A 16,177-nucleotide genomic window follows, 5' to 3' on the forward strand; every position below is an offset into this window, starting at 1 on the left:
AGAAAATAGTGTTTTACCAAAACAGTGCTTTACTCTAAAAAATATTTATGTCCCAAACACTGAATACAATCAGTCAAGGAACCGCAATGCCTGGTGTCACTGCGAGCAACGCACAACTCAGAAATGCCAGCAACGCTGCGTTACAGACAGTCTGAGTGAAACCAAAACAGGAAAAACACCAGGTGCTGCCAGAGTCAGAATCGAAACCAAAACACAGGCGGCAGCTGCAGGTGTTACAAGGAGAAAGGAGAGAGGGAAAGAGGAGAGAGAGATGGTGAGAGAGATGGAAGAGAGGAAATGAGTCACTGCCTCACAGTCCTTGCTGGCATCATAAATATGGAACACAAGGTCTAGCAAAAGTTATCTGTGCCCGTTAAATACTTCCTGCTAAAGCAGCATACGTTAACATTTGGCATCCAAGAAGGATAAAATTCTAAATCAACGTGTTAAAATCATAGTCACAGTGTGAACTGAAGGTGCTAAGGGAAAGGCAGCGAGAAGGCAGAGAATAAAGGCGCCAGCAGGACGAGCCAAGGCAGCGCAGCTCGATGTGACGGGAGTAGTGGAGCCGCTCGAAGGCGGCAGCTGAGGAGTGGGCAGAGCAGCCGCCAGGCAGGCTCGGTTTGACTCTTTTCAGAAAACACCAGGGACTGAGCTTGGGACACAGAAGAACGCGCATCCTCTTGGTATGAAAGGTGACGGGTTTAACTTTTTCTCTAAATGTGAGATTTCCATAGGGTCACAGAATTGCTTGGTTGGAAAAGACCCTTGAGGCCACCGAGCCCCACATCCCCTCCACCCCTGACCCCGGGGACACCCTCCGCCAGGGCCACACGGCCCTTCTGTGAAGGGATTTCGCTACCGGGCAGCACGGGGCCCCCACGGGCCAACTGAATATGAGCCAGCAGTGGCCCAGGTGGCCAAGAAGGCCAATGGCATCTTGGCTTGGATCAGAAACAGCGTGACCAGCAGGTCCAGGGAGGTTATTCTCCCTCTGTACTTGGCGCTAGTGAGACCGCTCCTCGAATCCTGTGTTCAGTTCCGGGCCCCTCACCACAAGAAGGATGTTGAGGCTCTGGAGCGAGTCCAGAGAAGAGCAATGAAGCTGGTGAAGGGGCCAGAGAACAGGCCTTACAAGGAGCGGCTGAGAGAGCTGGGGGTGTTTAGCCTGGAGAAGAGGAGGCTGAGGGGAGACCTCATTGCCCTCTACAACTACCTGAAAGGAGGTTGTAGAGAGGAGGGAGCTGGGCTCTTCTCCCAAGTGACAGGGGACAGGACAAGAGGGAATGGCCTCAAGCTCCGCCAGGGGAGGTTTAGGCTGGACATAAGGAAAACATTTTTCACAGAAAGGGTCATTGGGCACTGGCAGAAGCTGCCCAGGGAGGGGGTTGATTCACCTTCCCTGGAGGTGTTTAAGGGACGGGTGGACGAGGGGCTGAGGGGCATGGTTTAGAGATTGGTGAGAATGGTTGGACTCGATGATCCGGTGGGTCTTTTCCAAGCTGGTGATTCCGTGATTCCCTGACGTGAGAGGACACCGGCGGAGGGGCGGGGCCTCCGCGGGGCGGGGGCCGGCGGGGGGCGGGCCCTCGGGGCGTTGTTGCGCGGCCGCCATGTCGTCGGGGCTGGAGCCGCCGCTGTGGGTGGCGGCGCGGGCGCTGCTGCCCGGGCCGGAGGCGGAGCTGGCGCTGCCGCTGGACGGCGCGGTGGAGGAGTGGGTGCCGCCGCTGCTGAGGCGCTGCCGGGCGCTGCTGGAGGGCGCGGGGCGGCCCGGCGGGGCGCGGGCGCTGCGGCGGGCGGGCGCGGTGCTGCGGGACGGCGCGTGGGAGCGGCTGCACGCGGCGCCGTGGCGGGAGGTGGGCGAGGGCTGGCGCCGCGCCTTCGCCTACGGCTGCCTCTTCTCCGCGCTGGGCGAGCTGGCCGCCGGCCGCCCCGCCGCCCCCGCGCTGCGCCTCTGCGACCTGGGGCTGCTCCTGGGCCGCGACGTGCTGGGCGGCGCCCTGCGGCGGCTGGCGGGCCTCCTGCGGCACCGGCACCGCCCGCGGCGGCCCCCGCAGGTACGCACCGCCCTCCGGTGTCGCCCTCGTGTCCCCCCTTCCCGCGTGTGTCCCCCCTCCTGTGTCCTCGAGGTCTCCTCTCCCACCCCCCCGAGCTCCCCCTTTCCGTCCTCTGTAACCCTTCCCCTCGTGCCCCGTCTTCCCTCGGTTTACTCTTCCGTGGTTTTCATAGAATCACCAGGTTGGAAAAGACCCACCAGATCATCGAGTCCAAACATTCCTGTCAATCACTGATCCATGCCCCTCAGCGCCTCATCCACCCGTCCCTTAAACCCCTCCAGGGAAGGTGACTCAACCCCCTCCCTGGGCAGCTTGTTCCAGTGCCCAATGAACCTTTCTGTGAAAATTTTTTTCCTAATGTCCAGCCTAAACCTCCCCTGGCGGAGCTTGAGGCCATTCCCTCTTGTACTGTCCCCTGTCACTTGGCAGAAGAAGCCAGCCCGCTCCTCTCTACAACCTCCTTTCAGGTAGTTGTAGAGAGCAATGAGGTCTCCCCTCAGCCTCCTCTTCTCTAGGCCAAACATCCCCAGCTCTCTCAGCCGCTCCTCATAAGGCCTGTTCTCCAGCCCCTTCCCCAGCTTTGTTGCTCTTCTCTGACTCGCTCCAGAGCCTCCTTCTATCACCCCCTCCCCAGGCTTCCCTTTCTCCTCATGTGTATCCCTCTCTCACCAGGATCCCCTTTCCCCTCTTGTGTTGTTTCCCCGCCTCTTTCCCCTCACGTGTTCCCCCTTGGGCCTCCCCTCCTTCCCCTAGTGTCCCCCACACCAGGCTCCCCCTTCCCCTCACATTCACACTCCCTTTCCTGGGCTCCCCTGCTTGATTCCCTGTCCCCTCCTCTTCAGGTTTGCCCCCTTGCCGTCGTTTCCCCGCTCCCAGGGCTCCTTCTCCCCTCCTGTCCCCACTCAGGGCTCCCCTGATGGGTTCCCATTCCCCTCAGCCTGCCCCATCCTCCCTCTCCTCTCCTGTTCCTCTCTTTGTCCTTGGACCCTGTTTCCCAGCGTTTCCTTCCTTCTCCACCGCACCCCCACCCCGCTCCCTAGGAGCACCAGCCCAGCGTGGGGTGCACGCAGCTGCCTTCGCCAGCTGAAGGTGGACATCTCTGTTCCAGAAGGTGCATCGTGACCTCGCTCCGGTCCCTGTGGTGCCGCCAGAGGACGAGGTCCCTCATCTCCACTGCCCTTCGCTGGAGCATTTCAGAGACAACTACCTGATCCCTCAGCGGCCCGTGGTCCTGGAGGGGATTATGGACCACTGGCCATGTACGAAAAAGTGGAGGTGAGAAGCTGGAGTGTCCTCCCTGCCCTAGTGGGGGCGAGGATCGTTTTCTGCCTGGTGTCCCAGTGCTCAGTAGGGCAGCAGAGCCCTTCACAGAGACAGGTGCTGTCGCAAGGGACATCGCCTCCCTGCTGCAATGTGGTCTTTGCTCTGGAGAAGCTAATGTTCCTAATACTGAGAATTGATTAGGTGTGAGAGGAAGCTCATGATCCCCTAGAAGAGGGGACAGAACACTCATGCTTAGTTTGTGCAACTGCTTTCGTTCCCAATCCAAGGGTAAAATTGACATTAACTGAACACACTTAATATTTCATAGGGATTTTATTCTTGCTTGAGGGAAGGTGTTCCACTGCTCAAGTTCAGAGACTTAAAAAGATTAATGTCATTTACTTAATGTTGTTGTCAATGGAGAGGTGTTTGCCACCCACCAGAGTAATTCCTGACTTTAGCCAGGATGGATGCTGTTGTCACCTGCATGTAGAATGTGGTGCTAGCAGAGCTGATCTTGTGATAGTGATAAAAAGAAGTGTTTTATTTGGCAAAGGTAGCAGCAGGCAGTGACAAGATTAGCCAGCCCTAGTCAAGAGGGACCAACAGAGAGAGACCCAACTCAGGAGAGAGATTTGCTTATGAGGAAACAAGAGTTTGACTGAGGTAAATGAGGTTTTAAAACCAGACAGACAGTCATGGTTTTAACGCACACACAACTGTGACTGCTGGTGTCCTCACTGTTCACATCCTTTTCTGCTGCCCTTCGTCTCTGGTCGATTGGTTTCAGAGGGAGGGAACTCGTGGATTGATGTTGATGGATTGCCTTATCTTCAGAGTCAGGAAGTACAGCAGTATAAAAGGGTAATGAAACTTTCTTTTTCAGCGTGGACTACATCTGTGAAGTCGCAGGGTGCCGCACGGTCCCTGTGGAGCTGGGTTCCCAATATACTGATGAGGACTGGTCTCAGCAGCTCATGACTGTCGGGGACTTCATTGACCGCTACATTGTCGGTGAGGTCTGTTACTCCCCTTCTGTGTCTTCTCCAGCAGCCTGTTGTTGGTACCAAACAAACGTGAGCAAATGTGCTCAGGGGTGATATCAAGTACGGGGGGCGTGCTGTAACACAGCCCTGGTACAGAGTTGGACGTGTTTTCAAGATCTGAAGCTGCAAATCATTACCACACCAATAGCGAAGGGTCAGAAGACACCTTACACTAGTGAGCAGCTGAAATCATTCTAGTCCTCTGCAGTAAGACACAGGAAATGGATGTTGCCTGTTAGTAAATTCTCACCTGTATATAAATTAACTGACTGAGAAGTCTTGCCCTATATGTCACTGTGCATTTTTTTCTCTCTCTGTTGTAATTTCAGAACGGTGTAGGATACCTTGCCCAGCACCAGCTTTTTGATCAGGTAAAAGCGAGTGAACGTTTATACCTTCCTGCAGTCAAGTGTTCCCTTTGTAGCACATGTCAGCTCTGAGGATGTCAACACTGCTAGATGGGAGGGCACATGGAGAACTCGGGATTTCTAAAGGTTCTGTTCCCATGATCTGGAGGAACAGAGGGAAGGTTTTGTTCCGTTTGGCTGAGAGGCATGGAAACAAAACCTTTCAGGGAAGGAGACATTTGCTCATAGCACCATTTTGGTTCAAGGTAGCATACGCCTACAGGGGTATGACCTGGAAAGCAGCATTTCCCCAAAGATATATGTAATCGGGGAAGAGATTTGGACGGGAAACAGTTTTCAGTGGTGACAAGTTCACCATATTCTGAAAAGTCCTTCCAGTTAACCAGAGATGAGGTTGGTGGGAGACATAGAAAGGAACCTCATGGAGAAGCAGGCTTAGTGTATAAAAGATTGTAAGCTCCTTTTCCATGAACAGCAACACTGCTTATTCTTGTGCATTTCTCTGGTTTCTGCCAAAGTAAAGGATTTTTGAAGAACAGCAACACCCCTTTCTTTCTCACACCCATCATTCCAACGGAATTTGGGTGCTAGCCCAGGAAGTGTGAGGATACTTCCTGCAGATTCCCAGGATTCAGATACTTCTCTCCTGCCTTTGCTGGGCAAGCAGGTCTTTTTTTTTTTCCCTTTGTGATAAGCCTTGTTCCTCTGTTCTATGAATTGCATTCCATAGGCAAGTCAGTACATACTCTTTCTAATGCTTGTTCCTTATGGAAGTAGATCCCGGAACTGAAAGAGGATATCAATATCCCTGATTACTGCTGCCTAGGGGAAGAAGATGAAGACAACATCACCATTAACGCTTGGTTTGGTCCAGAAGGCACCATCTCCCCTCTTCATCAGGATCCCCAGCAGAATTTCTTAGCGCAGGTCTGTACTCTGCTTACTCTGTACGTGCCTTTAATGCTGTCGCTACGAGAAATGCTTATGTGACGTAAGGATCAGAGACAGGGGCAGCAGACAGCTTGTGAACAGCTGAAGGACAGGGAATATGCAGGTGGTGTTTTAATTATTCTTGTGTTCTAAAACCTAAGAACTGGTTTAACAGTAGCAGAATTAAGAGCTGAAGGAGTATATGGAAGCGTAGCAGGTAGTGTGCGGGCGCCTCTGCCTGCTGACATGAACTGCACCAGACTCCAGCTCCTGCTCTCAGTAGTTCTGGTTCCTTTCTATGTAGAGCCCAGAAAATGTGTAAATTGGGTGCCTTAAACTTTGAACCTAAATGTGGTTAAGGGCATTTCCCAGTATTTCAAATTCTTACCCCCTCCAAGGGAATTCCAATAGTCTGATTTGGTTTAACTTTTTGTTGTAGGTGTGTCTATTACTAAGAAAGGTAACCATGTTTAGTGTAATATTTTACTGTTAAAGGCCAGCACTGGCCTACAGTTTCCAGAAACATGCAGGTTAATGACAGATGGACAACTATTGTAATACACACAGGTATTTGGAAGAAAGTACATCCGTCTGTGTTCACCACAAGATTCAGAAAACGTCTACCCACATGAAAGCCAAATGCTTCACAACACCAGTCAGGTAGAGTTGCCTTAAGTTTTAATATCAGTAATGTTACTTCTTCAAATTTAAGTGAAGACATCGCACTGATGATTGCTTTGGGGTTTTTTGTAGGTTGATGTGGAAGATCCTGACTTGGTTAAGTTTCCCAATTTCACAAAGGCTGCGTTTCAGTCCTGTGTTCTGATGCCTGGACAGGTTCTGTTTATTCCAGTTAAATACTGGCACTATGTTCGATCACTTGATACCAGCTTCTCTGTCAGTTTCTGGTGGTCGTAGCACTGGAGCACTTAGCGGTCACAGGAATTAAAACCAGAAAAAGCAGCAGCTGGCACTTGCCCAGAAGAAAATTTTTTTTAAGCGTGAGAATGTGCTTCCCTGCGCAGTGGGGGATTAAAGCCACCCCAAAATACTCTCACTTCAGTAGCAGGAAAGAATCCAGATGGGCAAACAGAAAGAAGATGTCATGGCCACTTTGGTTTTGTGGATGCTTCTAATATGAGCTCTGCATACAGAGCATCTGATAGGTCATCTTGTATGCATGTCTGCATCTGAGGTAGCTCTAGATTTGAGTGCAGGCAGGACTCTGCTTCCATTTGTATTTGGAACATCAGGTTAGTGTTTTCTTCTATGTAAATAGTGAGGGATGGTGCCATACAAAGGTTCAGTACGTTGGGGAAAAGCTAACCAAAAATAAGACACTGGTCTACTACATGGAAAAAATCACTAGTGTTAAGGCCAAGGAGCATAATTAATTGTAGTTAATCCATAATTGAAGTTAAATAACTGAAGCTTCATCATACTTTCTGAACCATCATCTGAACTGCTGGCACTGCCTGCTGCAGTCACACACTTCTGCCAGGGGATGATGTGCTGTCATTTCATTGGGTACCTGGCAACACCTTGTCCTTCTTTTTACCCCCATCACTCTTCAGGATGCTCTTTCCTTTATGGAATGCTAAAGAGCAAAGAGCTAATCCTGAAAACTAATAAGGGAACCTTCAGAGGATGATTCCTTTCAGTGCTTTGCAGACATAGGCTGGCATTGCCCCAAAATCCTTGTCCTGCCCCTTCCCAATGATCCTGGCTGTGGGAATACTCCCTCTTGTTGAGTAGAACTGGTTGTGACCTGGCCTGATGTCAGATGAATGCTTTTCCACCTAAAGAAGGGACAATCATTGCCCAAGGAAAGCGTTCAAACTCCAGCCCTGGATCAGATATTCAGCCCCATCCTTGTGAGGAGGCTACAAGTGCTGCAATGATTTCTCAACTACTTGAGGCCCTGTGCCGCTGCAGCCATACAGACAGGGAACACCATTGCTGAGAAAGGCTTCTTTTAATAGTTCACTTGCATAGACCACCTTGCAGGAGTGACTAGAAATATTTGCATCTCATTTCCAAATATGCAGAGTCCCAGCCCGAGAATATAGAGAACTACACACACAAAACAGCCTCAAAGAAAGCTGTGCAGGTGTAACTGGGAAAAAGGAAGGTCAATGATTGTTTAATTGTAAGATTCTTAAAACATCAGCTAAAAGTAAGTAAACTGAGCAATACACTGTTAAAATAAGGAATACAATACAGTCTGGCTATTCTGCCAGAGTGGGGAAGAGAGATTTCACAGAATGCAGGTTTTACTGCATTTACTGGCGCCTGGTGCTGAGGACACTGCTCTTCTCTGCTCTCCCTGTTTTTGATGGTGGCTGAGAATCTGTCTGACTAATTGCTGTAAAGAGAATAAAAGAAAGGTTAAAGAAAGACACAAAAAAGGATGATAATGTGTAAACTCCCTGTGTTCCTGTTCAGAATGTCCCCTTTCCCTGGCTAAACAGAGCAATTCCAAAGAGATTGCTCTTGGAAGCTCAGTATTTCCAGAAGTTTGGTGCCATGTGTTGTGTCTCTTCCCTGCCCCCCAAACACTGCACTGTTAGAAACAAAGTGTGCAGGGTCTGCTAGTGACCACAGGGCAAAATCCCGTGTTTTCTCAGGGCTTCATGGTGCCCAGGGATCATTTACTGCCTGAAACACAGCTGACATCAGAAGTAACAGATACTCGGCTACAGTTATAAAGAGTGCAGGAGGTGCCACAGAACATCACAGCCCACTCTGGCAGTAGCGCCCCCGTTTATAATGGGTTGCTTCGTACCTGGAATGTCCCAAGGCCAGACGTCGTTACACTGTGGACAGCGTGGCTCCGTCTGCGCTCTGAAGTACTTTCCGACACACGGTAAGTGTATTACAATTCCACAGGATTCACATACTTGGCTCTGAAATCAGAAGCGTTGGTAAGAAAATCTTTCTGACCTGTCCTTCAGTTTAACACAGAGTTGTTACAAAGGGCAGGAGATGCTCAGCGCTTCCTTCCAAAAGAGTGGCTCACGTGGTACAGTTGGTCACAGCTGGTAAATGATAAAGGACATACTGTCCTGGGAACTAGGAAATACCATTCCCTTGTATGGACAAAATTTAGCTTGAAAGACATTACTGAGCTATTTGGGTGCAATAAAGACCAGTTGGGATGAAAAATATAACGTGGACTCATGTTAGATGAGAAGATGTAGGGTCAAGGAGCTAAGGAATGCAGGTTTGGAACAGAGTTCAGGCTGTAACCACTTAGGCAAAAGTAAACTGGTAACAGCAGCTATCAAAACACATTGCGTTAGCCTGCTAGAGATCCACATACATGCTCTCTCTGCAATTTCTGAACCAAAATCCCAGGACCAACGATGACTGTGTGACATGAAGGCTGCTGTTTGTGGGGTGCAGAGATAAAAGAGTGCTAACACTGAGCTGTGATGCCTTTTTCAGGATAGGGGTCCATCTCTAGCCTGCTGGCTTTGGAAAGCAAGGCAGCACAATAACACTCTTCAGTGAGTGAGTTCACTTCCTCCAAGTTTATACTTGGAGATGCTGTTCCAAGAAAAGTAGTTTTTTCCAAAGACATAAGATACCTACATGGGGGAAAAAAGGGGGGTTTCTTTATGTACATGGGCACCATTACCACAGATTACAAGGCCAGAATTTTCCAGCACCTGCCTGCTACTCAAAGGAGAGCCTCTAAGCACAACTGGACGGGGGGTGCCCACTGAGGGGATAAAACATTACCTGGAGGGCAAGGCTGTGACAGATGTTACACTTCCTTGCCACATCGGGGTAGTTGTTGAGAATGTATTGTTCCATCTCAATGATGCAGCGAGTGTGCAGAGTGTATTCTCCATTTCTCTGAAGAAACAAGTGGAGACACGAGGAATTTCTATTAATTGCTTTTACCTTTTTTTTGACTTGTCCAAGCATCTGCTAGCAAGCATTTGACAGCTTTTCTGCCATCAGGAAACGTGATGACACTGGTGTAATGCAAATACTTTTGCATTATACTTTTGTGAAATACCTTTGAAGTAGCAGAATTTGTTTAGAAGAGCAGAATAAAGATCTCGCACCTTTTACACAGCTCTATGGAAGGTACAGATGAGAGAGCATGCTCCCTTTAACAGATGTGCAGTTTTGGGACCCTCCATTTGCACATCAGCAGAAATTTTACTGGCTTTCAGCAAAATCTCATCTTTTACTGCTGAACATGTCTTTGAGAATGTCTGCTAAATCACTGTAACTTAAGTAAACGTGTAGCAGCAGCCTGGAGATCTATGATGCACAGAATCCAGGAGAAAAGGGACTGAGGTCTTACTTGTTTTGGCAAGTGACTGCAGTGCTCACGTGGTGAGCTGATCTGTTTATTCCTTCTGAAGTAAAGGTGATTAAAAAGATAAGGACAGTGACTTGTGCATTTCTGGTACAGGGGTTTTCAACACATTTGGCCCCACTGCTTTCCAGGCTATTTTAAATGTAACTAACAGCACCAACCACCCTCAAGAGCTTTCCTCAGCTCTTGTGTATGCCCTGCTGTTGCACACAAAGGACAGTCTGTCTGTCTGTCACATGGCAGGGCTGTACACATACCCACCCTGCTCAGGTTCCAGGAACTGGAACCGTGCTGTCCCGTACAGACCCACTCAAGGGCTGTTTCCTCATGAATGCACTGCCTCTGCTGCAAAACTCCCTGGAGCAGCTGTACGCACAGCCCCACAAACCCACTTTTGCCACCAATTCATTAAGGAACAGCTCCAGTTTGAGCCATCACCTCAATAAGAAACTAAGAGCTGGACCTATTAAAATACAGACACTAGAGAAGATAGAGCAGCTACCTCAGAGAGCCACTTGTCCTCCACAAAAACTTTGAGCACTTGTTCCGCTTCCTTTTTCTTCATTTTCTTTGTCTTAAGTTGGTCGGCCAAGTTTAAAATATCTGTAGAGGAGGCAAAGCCATTCTCTGATAAAATGATCAGGTCCATCTACAGAAAGAAAGTTTCAACTATAAAAATCCCAAGCAACGAGACAGACAGACCATATAGTGCCACACAGCTTTGCTAGCACCCACACAAGAGACACTGCAGTGTGAACCAGAACTGCAGAACCACCATTGTCACCTTGGCAGCTTTCATCTTTGGCAAGAAAATATCCCCCCATGCAGAATGGTGCAGTGCCGCCTAAACGGAGCTGCGTTCGGGGGCCATGAGCACAGGTGGACATGACAGATTTCCTTTCATTTCCTTTTGTCTGCTCCTTGTCAGGGTTCTTTGGAGGAAAACCCTATCACCGCTGCAGTAAATTTCTACATTCTGGAGGCGCTCGGACTGCTGAACCCACTTGGTGCTTGGAGTGTTCATACCAGTAGCAATAATGCCCCAGCGATGCCACTTCTGCAGCACTTGACACGGCTGCACAGGGCCTTGCCCTATCTGGGAAGGCAGGGAAATCTGGGCACTACCCATGTAGATCAGCCTTTGGCAGTTGTTATGGAAGAGTCAGCATGCCTCTTGTTCCAGTTTCTACAGAAAAATGTATTTTAATGAGTTTGGGGAAAAAAAAAAAACAAAGTCTAATGACTAGAGAAATTGAGTCCTCAAAGTTGAAGTGGCTGAGAACAACTTGCTAACACAGGCAAGATATGTAGCTATGGTGACAGCTTACTACAGTGGCCAATGTTAAGAAATTAGACATCAAATGCCCTGGAATCTCAGCCCAACAGTCCTATTTGGAACTTAAAAAAACTCTCGTGTATGTTTTCTTGTTTAAAAAGCAGTGTTCTGACTTGTTTATTAACCTGGCCAACCAGAAAACCAGACACACATTTCTATTCAAATCTGCAAATCCAACTTGATATTACAGAATTGACGGCTGCTGCGCATTACTGGACTACTGGAGCCAGAGAGAAACTCCGCAGTGAAACTGGAAATCCCAAAGAAAGGCATTTACTTACTGAAACTCACCAGCTCCAAGGAGCACTCCCCCATGGCTGACTTCAGTTCAATGATAACCGACTTTCAATGGAGAATCATGACTCACATATGCTCCCATCCCCAGCCCCCGATTCATTTTGGGATAAACCTAGGCGAGGTGGCAACTTCTCCATGCAGTTCCACTTCTGTTCATTTTAAGATGGCACTTTCACAGTGATTGTGATTTACTAACCAATAACTGACATACTTACTGTTTTTCTGAACAATTCCAGTTCATTTTCTGCGTAGTCAGATGCCATTTTAGTGATTTCAGTTTCTACCAAATTCACCTACAAAAAACATAACCTGAAATGAAAGATTTCTTGCATTTCTACATGATAAACTGTAAACTGCTGGCAGTTTATCCTCCCACTGCCCTGTTTGACAAGTGGCTTCTGCAGCCACTGCCAGTGGAACAGCCAACAGCCCCACGTGAGCCACACCAGGTGCTGCTGAATGAGCAAAGCCTGCTAGCACAGGCAGCCTTCAGTGCCAGGGTCTATCCATTCCCTCTGAGCAGCAGCTCTGCTATATATTCTGTAGGAAAAGGACCCTGGGCAACTCAATCTAACACCCAAGGATGGCACTTGGAGCAGGCTTATGTTCATCAGGCACAGGTACAGCGCAGGGGTTTTGCCCCTTTACAAGCAGGAGGTGTGCAGGCCTTTTCCTGGCACGTTATTGAAAGGGTAATTTCCAGTGGGAGACAGGGTGGGCTCCCTGGGCCATCCCAGCACCAGCCACGGGCCGGGAGGAGCCAAGCCACACGATGGCAGCACAGCACTTACTAAAGCATAATGTACTCTCCCATCGCTTTCCGACATTCCTTTCCGGATCTGCATGTACAAAGGCTGCAGGTGGCTGTTGATGGTACTGATGAAATCCTCCAGCTTATCATGCGCGTAGTAGACTGAAAAGCAAAAGCACATACAGGAAAACTCAAGAAAACTACACACCAGGCAGATCTTTGTGGTTTTTTTCTGCTGAAACATTTTCTTCCCAGATAAGAGAGCTAAAAGTCAGTGGGGCGGAATTCAAACAGGTCTGTTATGCTCAGCAGACACGTTGCAATCGCGTGCTGCTGGCTGCCAGACCTCAGAGCAGCTCAGCTCCTTCAAAATAAGCTTAAAGAGGGAGTCCGGTCTGTCTTGCTGTGTGGAACCCACCACATTAATCCATTAATTACAGCAATGTGAACTACACTGAACTGAAAATAAAAAACACATCCAGGAAAAAAATATGCTAAAATACACTTGCTTTCTTTCATTTACACATGAGGGATTCCTTGTTGCTGTGTTCTGTCTCACAGAGGAACAGGATTTCGATGGCTGAATTACCTACCAGAAAACTTAAAATTCTGGCTTTGTAGAAACTCGGGTAAATTTTGTGTTGTGTTCTACAAACAAATCTTAAGAGAAGTTCTAGCAGAGCCCTATCTAAGCTGAACTTTGGAGCCATTCTGTAGGAGCACATGCTGTGGCTTTTGCTTGCATGGCAGCAGCGCCTGCCCTCACCAACTCCCCAACCAAATGGCACCAGCATCAAAGTTGCTGTTGGCTTCAGCATCAAAATCAGAACTTCACCTTAGAAGCAGTCCCATCAGGCTGAGCTTCCTCAAAAAAAAACTCCATTACCATGACCTTGTAATTGCGATATCATAACTTGGGTTCACAAAGCACACAAGGGAGGGAAGGGTTCCATGCAGTGAGTCACGTCCAACACCCTTTGCCTCTGAAGTGACAAATGCTTTCCTAGGTAAAGCATTTACAAAATCCTAACAGTGAAACTTCCATGCTGCATGTGTGTCGTTTCACAAACTTTTCCATCACACACCAGCTGCAGGGTAGGCAGCAGTTGTAGTGCAGCCATTTTTGTTCTAACTCCTGTTAAACAAACCTTCCTACTGAATGACAACTCTGCCGGCTCGTCCTGCACCACAGCTCACTGATCCCACACACTCAAAAAGATGATCTAGCCCTAAGGGTTTTTTTCTTAAAGTTAGTTGTTCTTAACAAACACTGAACACACTGAACTCACTACAGTCATGCCTGTGGCTTAGGCCATCGCCAGCATTTGTGATAAATTTAGGAGAAATGCCTTGGTTCTCACAATTACAGGAGTAACCTTTTAAAAAGCAATGTTGTTTTTACACACTTACATGTTTTCAGTCAGAAATTGGGGCAGGAACTGAAATACACTCTTTTGGCCACCCTGTGGAGTCTGACTCCTAAGGAAAATACACCCACAGTGCCCTCGCCCAGCAGGGACTCCACTGGTGGAGGTCGCATCAGTGACCGGAGCCTCTTCTCTCTGAATATCACCCTGATCAACCACCGGCAACGGAACCACCTCTGGTGCTGCTGCAGGGGGTCACACAGGCACCTGAACTGACCCAGCCCTCATGTAATGGCTCACAGGGCTTTAAAAACAAAAGTTGCAAATACTTGAGAACTAAAAAGTAACTTGAGCCACATACTCAGTGCATGTTAGATCTCAGAATGCCAAATTTAAACAACCTTTGCTGGAGTTATCTGCCTTCTCACAGGAACAGTTTCCCATTGCTAATGTGAAAAGCATCAGGGTGTTTCCTTTTAAACGGCAATGTTTGTTCTCACACAGTCCTTGAACTTTTCAATTTTGTTCATAAATAAAGAAAAAATGAAACTAGAGGAATTTATTTTTTCACTCTTTTCTGGGAACCGGCAACATCTTAACACCTACTGATTAATTAGTGCTCAACACATTACTCATTGCAGCTTTATCTCAGTTTGTCCACCCCACACTTTCAAAATTAATGAAGATGAAACAACAGATCTCTGCAAAAATATCCTTATCAAGCTCATTACACATTTCTGTACTGCTGGAGTTTGAACACAAACCTCAAACAGAGCTGACAGCACACACCCAAACTGCATTACATACACCATAAAATGCACTTTGGGATGTCACACATCGGAGCCAACCAGCCGAGCACGTAACTGGTCAGATGTGACAGATGTACTCAAGACGGATAACATGCACACATTTCATATTATATTCCAAAGAAACCCCTTCCACATGATTACGAAGGAAAACATTCCAGAAATTTCAGCACTATTGGTGTAAAATATTTCAGCACATTGGTGTAAAAAATGATTATTTTTTTAAATGTATGACCTCTAAAAAATATCTTGCTAAAATGCAAAGTGCTCTGTATGAGTCTGACCTGATTAAAACTCGGTTTTCTCATTGCCGTGTTATATTATCTTTTAGGAAAGAGAGAGACACCACATCAGTAAAGTTTTTTAACTTTTTTTAGATGTGCATGCTTTTCAGAAATGTAATTATTTCTAAGCTGCAGCAGGAATAAAAAGATACTTCTTTCATAGAATCACAGAATGGATTGGGTTGGAAGGGATCGCAAAGCCCATCCAGTTCAACCCCCTGCCATGGGCAGGGACACCTCCCCCTGGATCCGGTTGCTCAAAGCCCCATCCAACCTGGCCTTAAACACCTGCAGGGATGGGGCAGCCCAGACTTCTCTGGACAACCTATGCCAGAGCCTCCCCAGCCTCATTGTGAAGAATTTTTTCCTAACTCCTTCAGACTTAAAGCCATTTCCCCTCATCCTAGCACCACATGCCTATGTAAAAAGGCCCTCCTCAGCTTTCTTGTAGACCCCATCTCCCTACTTATTCACTGAAGAGACACACCTTTATGGATCTCACAGCAGCGCCTGTGTAAGGTCCTGGCCTCAGACCCTTCCATGATCCCATGGGACATCAGGACTTGCAGGAACCGCCGGTGAGCATCAGTCATTGGAGCTGCCATCACGATCTTCCACTGGACTCCCTGTGCTGCACAGGGAGCGAGCAGGACTTAATGCACACAGACACACGGATTGCAAAAGCACAGTCCAAGCACATACGAGATCCCAACTCCTGCTCGGGGCAGCACTGGGGTCCCCAATCCTGGAGGGGCTCAGAAACCATGTGGTTGTGGCACTTGAGGACAGAGTTCAGCAGGCACAGGAGTGTTGGGCCGAGGGACGGGCTGGATGAGCCGAGAGGGCTCTTCCAATCTTAATCATAGAATAGAATCACTAGGTTGGAAAAAACCTTTGAGATCATCAAGTCCAACTGTAGCTGCCCACTACTAAATCATGTGCCCGAATACTTCATCTGTCCATCTTTTGTACCCCTCCAGGGATGCGGACTCCACCACCTCCCTGGGCAGCCTCTGCCAGGGCTTGATAACACTTTCGGTGAAGAATTTTCTTCCGGATGTCCCACCTAAAGCTCCCTTGGCGCAACTTGAGGCCGTTTCCTCTCATCTCCCCACCTGTTCACGCAGGAGCAGAGCCCAGCACCCACCTCACCGCAACCTCCTCTCCAGGAGCTGCGGAGAGCGATGAGGCCTCCCCTCAGCCTTTTCTCCAGGCTGAACAGCCCCGGGCCCCTCGGCCGCTCCCACAAGCTCCTCCAGGCCCACAGCCCCGCACCCGCCGCCGCGCTCGGCCGCTCGGGGATCGGCGAGGCCGCCTGGCATCGATCGGCTCGGCG

At 48.6% G+C, this 16,177-nt stretch overlaps 2 protein-coding genes across 4 annotated transcripts; one reads left to right on the plus strand and one right to left on the minus strand.

Moving 5' to 3' along the window:
- Positions 1-1,608: 1,608 nt before the first annotated feature.
- Positions 1,609-6,582, plus strand: KDM8 (lysine demethylase 8). Of its 2 annotated transcripts, none has more exons than XM_069870621.1 (7): positions 1,609-2,057; positions 3,166-3,332; positions 4,207-4,339; positions 4,696-4,737; positions 5,512-5,661; positions 6,232-6,324; positions 6,418-6,582. In XM_069870621.1, exons 1-7 carry the CDS (start codon positions 1,614-1,616, stop codon positions 6,580-6,582), a joined length of 1,194 nt encoding a protein of 397 aa, XP_069726722.1. In that variant the 5' UTR covers positions 1,609-1,613. The 2 variants fall into 2 exon arrangements, with proteins under 2 accessions (XP_069726722.1, XP_069726723.1); XM_069870622.1 differs by having other exon boundaries at positions 1,609-1,856.
- On the minus strand, positions 6,326-16,174 carry NSMCE1 (NSE1 homolog, SMC5-SMC6 complex component). 2 transcript variants are annotated; one of them, XM_069870627.1, is made up of 8 exons: positions 16,117-16,174; positions 15,329-15,472; positions 12,425-12,546; positions 11,849-11,926; positions 10,503-10,649; positions 9,409-9,525; positions 8,450-8,570; positions 6,326-8,029 (listed from the first exon to the last, which is right to left on the minus strand). In XM_069870627.1, exons 2-8 carry the CDS (start codon positions 15,444-15,446, stop codon positions 7,947-7,949), a joined length of 786 nt encoding a protein of 261 aa, XP_069726728.1. In that variant the 5' UTR covers positions 15,447-15,472; positions 16,117-16,174; the 3' UTR covers positions 6,326-7,946. The 2 variants fall into 2 exon arrangements, with proteins under 2 accessions (XP_069726728.1, XP_069726729.1); XM_069870628.1 differs by lacking the exon at positions 16,117-16,174 and adding an exon at positions 15,989-16,086.
- Positions 16,175-16,177: the final 3 nt, after the last annotated feature.

This window comes from Phaenicophaeus curvirostris, chromosome 16, assembly GCF_032191515.1.
Source record: "Phaenicophaeus curvirostris isolate KB17595 chromosome 16, BPBGC_Pcur_1.0, whole genome shotgun sequence".
NCBI lineage: Eukaryota > Metazoa > Chordata > Aves > Cuculiformes > Cuculidae > Phaenicophaeus > Phaenicophaeus curvirostris.